At 44.2% G+C, this 10,056-nt stretch overlaps 1 protein-coding gene across 2 annotated transcripts in view; it reads right to left on the reverse strand.

Moving 5' to 3' along the window:
* Positions 1-10,056, reverse strand: part of LOC147899308 (uncharacterized) — a 36,133-nt gene extending 26,077 nt beyond the window's left edge. The window contains exons 1-4 of one of the 2 annotated variants that reach the window (XM_087378060.1): positions 9,709-10,056; positions 9,468-9,553; positions 9,048-9,227; positions 7,704-7,779 (exon numbers count right to left, since the gene is read on the reverse strand). In XM_087378060.1, the coding sequence (XP_087234186.1) occupies positions 7,704-7,779; positions 9,048-9,227; positions 9,468-9,545 (334 nt within the window). In that variant the 5' untranslated portion in view covers positions 9,546-9,553; positions 9,709-10,056. Of the gene's footprint in view, positions 1-7,703; positions 7,780-9,047; positions 9,228-9,467; positions 9,580-9,708 lie in introns of both variants that reach the window. The other variant, XM_087378059.1, reaches the window with a different exon arrangement.

Raw genomic sequence — 10,056 nt, forward strand, 5'->3', positions numbered from 1 at the left:
CACCCGGATTCCAAAGTTTCTGTCGGGGATAGCCGGACGTGTCCTGTGAAGGGCATCGGTAGCATTCCTTTCATTACAACGATATCTCTGGAGTACTTTATGTACCCAACCTTTGCAAGAATTTACTGTCTGTAAGTCAGATGGACAAAAACAACATGGCAGTTCTCTTTCAAGATGGCAAGGTCACTGTGACATCCAAAGCAAATGGATAGATGGTGGCTAAAGGAGTTGACGAGAACGGACTGTACCGTCTCAGTGCAATGTTGTTCATGAAGACAACGAAAAGTCCAAACTTTGGCATGAGCGCTTCGGTCATGTCAGCTATGGAATCTTGGCTGAAATGTCAAAGTCGAAGATGGTGGATGGACTTCCACCAATTACAGGCAAGGATGATGTCTGTAGGGCTTGTCTAGAAGGAAAGCAGCACAGGTATAAGTTCCCACAAAAGGCCTCGTTTCAGGCCAACAAACCACTTGAGTTGGTTCACGCCGACATTTGTGGCCCAATGTCTACAGCATCGTGGGCAGGATCCAGGTACTCACTTCTCTTTGTGGATGATTTCAGTAGAATGACCTGGATATATTGTTTGGCTAAAAAGTCTCAGGCTTTCGAGAAGTTCAAGGACTCGAAGGCCAGAGTTGAAAAGGAGATAGGGGAGGATGTCAAGACGTTCCGCACAGACACGGGGGGAGAATTCACCTCAACTGAGTTCAACACATTTTGTCGCAAGCATGGGATCAAGCGACAACTCACCACAGCACATACTTCTCAGCAAAACGGGATAGCCGAGAGGAAGCATAGAACCACCACACAGACAGGGCTTGCTATGCTCCGAGGAAGGAACCTTTCTAAAGCCTATTGGAGTGAAGCTATCAATACAGCCGTACACATTCTCAACAGGACCAAGACGAAGGCCGTCAAGGACAAGACTCCATATGAGGCATTTTATGGTAAGAAGCCATCTATCAGTCGTCTTCGCATTTTTGGTTCTAACGCATGGGTGCATGTGCACAAGGAAGGCAGGACCAAGCTTGATTCCCGGAGCAGAAAATGTATCTTTGTTTGGTATAGCGAAGAATCCAAGGCCTATCGACTCTTCGACCCAGTAAAGAAGCAGATCCTTATTAGTCGGGATGTTGTCTTCGAGGAAAAGGAACCTGAACCCCAGGAGGAGCCTCAGATTGAGGAGGAGGAGATTGTTCAACCCCCAAACCCACCCCGCCCCAAGTTGACCATCCAAGAGGTGGCAAAATCAGAAGCTGATGTTCCACGAGATACTGAGGAAGAGCAGGATGTTCCAGAAGCAGTTCAAGTTCCTCCTCCCACTGAGAAGCAGAAAAGGTTGCCCCAATGGTACCTACGGACATTGGAAGAGTATCGGGTCACCGAATTACCTGAGAGTAGCAGTTCCGGATTGCATCGGTCCCAACGTCTTCAAAAGACCCCATCCGTGAATTTTGCGTTGGTGGCTCAGCTTGACGAGCCAAAGACCTTTGAGGAGGCGAAGGACAATCCAGAATGGCAGGCTACTATGCAGGCAGAGATGGATGCTATCCTGAAGAACAATACCTGGGACTTAGTGGCCAGGCCCCCGTGACGGAAAGTCATCGGCACTAAGTGGGTATACAAACTTAAATACAAATCAGACGTCAGCTTGGATAAGTATAAAGCAAGGTTAGTGGTCAAAGGTTTTGCTCAAACTGAAGGCATGGATTTTGATGAAACTTTTGCTCCCACAGCCCGCATGCTTACTATCCGGACAGTGATTGCCCTTGCTACCCAATTCCAGTGGCCTATTTTTCAAATGGACGTGAAGTCTGCATTCCTTAATGGAACCTTGGAGGAGGAGGTATACGTGGAGCAGCCACCGGGCTTTCAAGATCCAAGGTCCCCATTAAAGGTCTGCAGGTTGAAGAAGGCGTTATACGGGCTGAAACAAGCCCCCAGAGCTTGGTACCAAAGGATTGATGTATTCTTTCAGAAGATAGGGCTAAGTCGGAGTCCTTCTGAGGCAAACCTTTACTTGTTCATTGAGAAGGGATTGCGACTGGTACTCATCCTCTATGTTGATGATCTTATCTTGACAGGTGATCATGTCAAGAAGATTTCACAGGTCAAGGAGCTACTCATGTCTGAGTTTGAGATGGATGACCTTGGGTTATTACATTACTTCCTTGGGATAGAAGTAAAGCAAGCCAAAGGCAAGATCTTCATTTCACAGGAGAAATATTGCAGAGAACTTCTAAAGAGATTTCAGATGGAGGATTGCAGGACAGCAGTAACTCCCAGGAGGTCGGGCTCAAGTTAAGTGTTCACGACACATCTCAGCCGGTCGATACTCCGTTGTACCAACGATTGGTAGGAAGTTTGCTTATTGGTAGGAAGTTTGCTTTACCTTACCAATACTCGACCTGATATTTCTTATGCAGTTGGACTATTATGCCAGTTCTCTGCTTCTCCCAGGAAGAGTCATTGGGATGCAAGTTTACGGGTGCTGAGGTATCTAAAGGGTACTTGCGCCTATGGGATCACCTACACCAAAGGCATCGAACTAGGCGGGTTCTGTGACAGTGATTGGGCGGGTGATGCTCACACCAGAAGATTGACAACAGGGTATTGTTGCTTACTTGCATCTGGTGCCATCTCTTGGCTGAGTAAGAAGCAACCCACAGTGGCCCTTTCGTCTATAGAGGCAAGAGTACAGAGCCGCATGTACAGCAGCTTGTGAGACACTGTGGTTGAGGTGGATTCTGGAGGACATGGACGTGTGTCAGGAGGACGCAACAGTGCTGATGTGCGACAATCAAAGTTGCATAACCATTGCCAAGAATCCATTGTACCATGCGCGGACCAAGCACATCGAAGTTCATTACCACTTTGTTCGAGAGCTCATCATCGACGACGTGATCGAGCTTATCTACTGCCCGACCGCCGACAACTTGTCCGATCTCTTCACGAAGGCATTCCCTCGAGAACAAATGGAGCACCTCATCAAACGCATGGGGATTGGCCCACAGTTGTGACATTGAGGGGGGGTGTTAGAAACTCACTGTGCCCACCTGTGAGCCCCCGATTTGAGGGGACAAGGGGCAGTGAGAGGTAGGAGGGCTGGGAAAGAGAGAGACTCAGGCTGGCATCATAGGCAACCAGCACACGGGCTGGTTGCTGCCTGCAACAGCAGGGAAACAGGGGCCTTGGGCCTCACTTGGAAGCGCCTGCAACTGCACAGGGCACCCTTAAATAGGGGCCTGGGGCAGGCCAAGTCGGCCCAACCAGGGCCACCGACCAAGGCCAACCCTGGTCGGTTTTCTAGGGCCATCTGGTCGGCCACCAGACAGGATACCGACCCTGCTGGTCGGTCAACTCAAGGGCCTGGGCAGTGCCTATAAAAGGCCCACTCCTTCAGTCATTCCAGCATCCAGTGCAAGACTGAAAGCCTCCTTCCAAGGCTGTGCTGCGCACTCAGAGCTGGTTCAGTTTGTGAGAGAGAGTTCCATCAGTTTTCTCCAGCACTTCGCTGAGTTTTGTATTGCTCCCTTGGAGCCATTTTCTGCCCACCTTTCTTTGAACCCAACCATAATTGGTGACTTAGGTTGAAACCTGTAGATAAGCATAAAAGGACTGTAGCTAGTACTTGAATGCTTTGCACTATTGTAAGCAAATTCTATCATTGGGGAGATAATCTTCCCATAAAGACTGTCTCTTAGAAACATATGCCCGAAACATATCTTCAACCAATTGGTTAACCTTCTCTGTAATCAAATTGTGCATGATCTGAGGAACTCATGCTTAGAGTAGTTTTCAACTTCTCAAAAACAAGTGTCCAAAAGTTACTTGTAAACTTGTCACTGAGTATGTTGGAAGGCAAACCATATAGCTTAAGCAATTTGTCCACAAACTCGTGAGCTAACTGAATAGCTGATATGGTTGATCTAGTAGGTAAGAATCTAGCCATCTTTGTTAGACGGTCATCTATGACCCAAATGGAGTCATGACCCTTGCGCGTTTAAGGCAAACCCGTATTAAAGTCCATGGAAATACTTTTCCACTTATTATCAGGAATTTGCAATGGTTGTAATAAACCTGCGCTTCTAAGGCGTTCTGCCTTAGTAACTTGACAAACTCGACAACCTATCACATAGTTTTCAATAAATGCACGCATCTTAGGCCGATAAAAGGTATGTTTCAGAAGAGACAGAGTCCGATGTATACCTGGATGTCCAATACTAGGAGCATCATGACACTCCCAGAGAATCTTGGATCAAAGATCCGAAACATCTAGCACACATATCTTTCCATTCTAGAACAACGAGCCGTTCCTGATTATGCACTGAACTCCCGCCACCTGTACCGTAGGTGGCACAATTCATGAGTCCTGGTAAACCATGGATCTCCCATCTTGGACCTTCTGCCAATAAGAACTGAAATGACTATCAGTTGCCCAAAGTCCTCCCAGGGATTGAAATAGGTCTGAGGATATTTTTGTAAATGACATAGCATTTACAAACTTGACTCGACTTAAGGCATCCACCAAACTATTCATCGAACCCTTTCGATAACGTATTACAAAATCAAAATCTTGCATTAACTCTGCCCATCTAGCCTTTCTTCCCCTCAATTCCGACCCGTCACCCACATACTTGATTGACTGATGATCTGTCAATATAAGAAACTTGGAACCATACAAATAGTGTCTCCAAACCTTTAGAACATACACAACTGCATACAATCCTTTTTCTTAGTGTGGGCCAACGATAGTGGGTGTTGTCTAGCTTGTTACTTTCAAAAGCTACAGGTCTGCTCTCTTGGAATAAAGCTGCCCGAATCGCAAAATCACTCACATCGACATCTAGTGATCGGCTATATACCAAGATGTCATCTAAGAACACGATAACAAGTTTGCTCAAATAATCTCTGAACAAATCGTTCATCATTTGCTAGAAGGTAACAGAGACATTGGTCAAACCAAAAGGTAATACGAGAAACTCATAGTGGCCATACCTAGTTCGAAAAGCGGTTCTATCTATGTGTCTAGCAAAGATACGGATTTGGTGATAACCCATACGCAAATCAATCTTAGTGAAGTACTTCACTCTAGCCAAATGGTCTATCAAATAATCTGAACGAGAAAGAGGATAGTTATTCTTAATTGTCACTTTATTCAATCGTTTATAATCTACACACATTCTCCACAAATCTTCTTTCTTCTTTCTTAAGAGGACAGGAGTACCCCAGGGTGATTTACTTGGGCGAATGTAGCCCATATTCAAATAATCTTGTAGCTATGAAGCTAACTCTCCTTCTCGAGTTGGCTCATCTTATAAGGTGGAATACTAATAGGTTGAGTCCCAGGTACTAAATCTATGCAATGATCTACTTCCCGTTTTGGAGGTAAACCTTCCGACAGTTGAGCACGGAATACATCCATGAAATCATATAATAACGTTCTCAATTCACCGTGTTCAAACACACTTAAATCATTTTTTAATTAACAGAGACAACAACTGAAGAAAGCGGAATCAAAACACACTGATACACATCATAATGAGAAGTGTTTATTATATTCCGAAGCTGCATCGCAGATACAATAGGTCCCTCAAAAGAGAGAATATTATCACATTGAATACAATTATATACCTAGATGAATCCAAGAACATTCCTAAACTCATCCTCTAAAAACACAACATAGTACAATTTTAATCTCACGATAGTCACTCATAAGATTGAAAACCATAAACTCCATCACGCATAGCAGGGACTAGCTACTACGACATTCCCACTGACGTCATCAGCGTCCAACAGTGGGCACACCCACACATACTTGAGCATCCATTTATACAAAGTCTTCGTACTGAGTTTCTATCGGCACCCTGGAGGTGAAGGACAAACTCAGCCAAAAATTGAGTGTCCTTGTCCAAAAAAGAGAGTGTATAATCTTTCCATCCAATACGAATATCATGGGTTTTAACCCACTCTATTCCAATTAACAAGTCCAAATGTTCCAAGTACATGCATGACATAGCACGTAAGAGAAGTTGTGTAGTCTTGAATCCAGATAGAAAGTTCATCGATCTTACGATCCCAAAACTGCTTCCCAGTTGGAAGCTGCACCTTGTAAGTGTGAACGCTAGGTGTCGTGGACAGCCTCATCCTTTGCACAAGTTTGTAGTTCACAAAATTGTGAGAGTTGCCCAAGTCAAAGAGAATGTGAAATCGTTTGTCCCTTACTTCTCCATAAGCTCGGAAAAGGTCATTGGGGTCCAATAACGAATTATTAAAAGTGCAATTATAAGAAAGTGGACAAGTAATGACATTTACAAAAATACATGTCATCGATGCTTGGTTAGCTCCCTTAGCTTAGGTGCCTTGTCCCACATGGAGATTTGGTCCCGATGCTTGCATCTGGTTCTTGCCCTTAGGACAATCATTCCGATTGTGGCCCCTTGTCCCGCATGGAGCTTTAGTCCCGACGCTCGCATCTGGTTCTTGTGCTTAGGACAATCATTCCAAGTGTGGCCCTGCTCCTCGCAAATAAAACGACGTCCTTCTTTTTTAAGCTTAAGGATGCGGAGGAAACGGCTTGACCATTCTTCGTTTGAGTCGAGTTCTTCTTGGAGGCGTTGTCAACTGACCACGAGTAGCAAGTACACTTCCAGTTTCACCCTTATCCCAATGAAAAGAAGATGCAACTTGCAACAGGGTATTTATCAGGGAAGGCTTTATTGTGGTGGAAGGAACTCCGACCCAAGCCTGCCACATGGATCGAATTTGAAGAGGTCTTCCAAAAGAGTTTCTGAAGGAGGAGGACGATTATGATATCGTAGGCAAGCTCAAGGCCCTCGATATGTCCAAGCTGAATTTGACTTTTGAAGTCTATCTTTAGAAGTTTCGTGATTTGCAGACCAGAGCTACAAAGATGGACCCCATCGCTTTGTTGGGTTTCTTTGTGGATGGTTTGCCTGACTCGTACAAGCTTTAGATCAAGAACAAGTGTACCACTTTGGAACTATGCGCGCATATATGATGATACTATGGCCAACGCAAAGGGAACCACTACTGCCAACACGAGTGGCAGTTCTTCCAATCAACAACTGGTACTAGGGAGCCGAAATGACGAGAGCGGCTTTGCAAGGCTTGGCTTGCAGGTATCTTATATGTTTTTACTGAGCGAGGTATTCCTTGGATGTATAGACCTGCACCTTGGTTTTCCCTAGGTAGTGAGCTGGGTTCTTTCGAAATAGGCTGGTTTTTATAACCACGAGTGGATTTTCCTCTTTTCCCATAATCAATGCCTTCTGTATGCTTGGTTTCTCAAGCATAAATAGAATGTTCTTTTCTCTACGTGACAAAAAAGACCATAGTATAAACACAGGCTCTCACACATATAAATCCACACACCCACACATACTTCAGCATCCATTTATACAAAGGTCTTCATTCTGAGTTTCTATAAGCACTCCGAAGGTGAAGGACAGACTCAACTATGACAATGGCTAGCATAAAGGAGAAGGCTGATCAAAAAGTAGTACACATTCTCTTCATTCAAGCTACAATTGCTTTGAGAAGACTATACAATTTCAATAGAAAGAATTCATCACAATATCAACATATATGATATGTTCGAATCCGAATATTCTTTCATGAGAGTAATCTCTTAACAACTCGACCACTTCATTCACAAGCAAAAGCTATAACATTCTTACCTCGCTTCAGATATAAGTTCTTCTTCGCCATCTCTGCACGCAATACACTATTTGCATCGGCGTCAAAAACTAAATTCTGAAAAAACAAGAAAGCAAACATTCACGTGAGACTCTCTCTCTCTCTCTCTCTCTCTCCCCCCCAATGCGCACGAGACGCACACACAGACACGTATATCGACGTTTTGTGGGAACTTTCTTTGATGACATTTTGATATTCAATTCTAATTAAGCTAAACATTGGTAGCATTTAGAAACTGTTCTTAAACCTTGAAAGAATATGAATGGAAAGAAGCGTAAGAACCCTTTTCAGAACCCTATACCCTATTTTGAGCCATGAATCCTTGCACCCTACAAACCTTTCTTAACCCAGACTCTTAGATTAGACTCCACCCTATTTTAAACCCTTTGTCAATCAATTTTTGAACCCTAATAATCTCCTCCTATCCTTACAACCCTATGCAATAGTTATCTTTAACCTTTTGTAACCGGACCTCTTACATTCTTTTACTCATACATACTTCACACCTCCTTTCGACGAAATATGACATGGGGCCCTATGCTACAAGTGAACATATCTACTACCCTAAGCTGGCATACCACTTATATTGACAAAAACCTTGGTAACTACAGGAAAGAGAATTAAGTGAGTACATTTCGGCACCATTTCTAGTAAAATGCAAGAAAAGAATTGTATTTTATGGAAATATCACTCAAGGACTAGCAATACAAAACTTTTCTCCATCCAGCAAACAAAATGGGTGCCATTTTCATGCTCTTGACCTCCATTCCACACAAATTTGAGAGAGCATTAAAAGTTTAAAATTCATAGAAAAAAGTAGGAAAAGTTTGCAAAACCTACTCATAGTGTTCTCTAAACCGAGAGCTCTTCTTTACCACATGGTTAGTGGCTAGTACTCCATAGGACCTATGCTCCTTTGTCATATGCAGCTCATGTGTGCAGCTACTTGTACTCGTCATCATGCCAACCATGACATAAATTTTCGCTGATATGTGGCTACCAAATGACGATATATGTGTGTGCAAAAAAACATTGCGGTCCCCTAGAGAACCTTAATGAATACAAGGCCTTGGCCTCTAGAGAGTCAATATAATTTGGTCACGTGATGCTCATGGACCCAATTGAAGAGGATGGAGCCATGCACATGGGCGTTCATTTTGGAGAGTTTTGTCCTAACTCCCTCCTTATTTTGTAGTCAATCTTTTTTTAGGTTTAGCACTTCAATAGCTAGTCTTTCTTGAAGATGTGTTTAACGGATTAAAGAATCTTGTGAAACATAAGAATTCCAGAATTAATGCAAACAGCAAAAGAGGCTGTAATGATACCTGCAATGCATCCCGGGCAGCTGCAGCCATTGCAGCCGAAGAAAATAGAGCAAAACCCATAGGCTGGTCGCCTTTAAAATTCATTTGTGATGCTTCATAGCCAGGCCACCATCTTAATAGATTTTGAAGTTCTCTTTCTTTGACATCTGGTGGGAATCCAAGCACAAAAATTGTCCTCACCTAAGAAACAAAACAGCCCGGTCCAACAATTCCAAAAATATAATTTTAGTAGTAATTACTTTGAAATTGTGCATCTTTGAAAGTCAGAAAGTGCAGTCCCACCAAGAGAAGATGCTATCTGTGGTGCAGGCTCACAACGATGCAGGGTGAAACATGCTTAAGATTTACCGGACAAACAAGGCCGAAGCCACTCCAGAGAAGCAGTAGATGAGAAACGCAATTCTGCAGGAGGATACAAACCTCGTCGTTGTCAGCGAGTGTGGGAGGTCCGCCTGCGGGAGGCCATTGGGCATAATGTAGATGACCGGCGCCTGCCATATTGTCTCCTGAGAAGTTGCAATCGAGCGAATGTCTGCGACAAGTGGCAATCATGAACCGAAAACAAAATAGCGGCAGGGAAGAGAACCCAAAGAAGCCCTCTCTCTGTCTCTCACTCTCTCGCTCGCTCGCTCGCTCGCTCTCTCTCAACCCTACTACAAACCTCCTGTGGTCGTCTGTTCACGCTTTCTGATGCCTCCTGTTGTCGTCTGTTCTGGCTTCCTCCAAACTACCCAACTCCAGTCCCTCCTCGGAGACCACTCCTGTTGTCCCTCCTTGCCTCCTCACTAACGAACGGAGGAGCCCAAGATCTAGAAGAGCAGCGTCGCACTCTTAGTTACGTTATCCGTGACTCATCGAGTAGAGCTTCTTTGTTCCTATCTTGGCCTCAAGGGTTTAGGTCAGCACTCCAAATATTTAAGCCCGGGTTTAAACAGCCCGGGTTTATGGCTTTACAAAATGCACACCTCGGCAACATTCTATGGAGAATTGACTATGAGATTGCACTTTG

This window comes from Dipteris shenzhenensis, chromosome 8, assembly GCF_047967505.1.
Source record: "Dipteris shenzhenensis isolate YYH24624 ecotype China chromosome 8, Dip_SZ_1.0, whole genome shotgun sequence".
Classification (NCBI taxonomy): Eukaryota; Viridiplantae; Streptophyta; class Polypodiopsida; order Gleicheniales; family Dipteridaceae; genus Dipteris; species Dipteris shenzhenensis.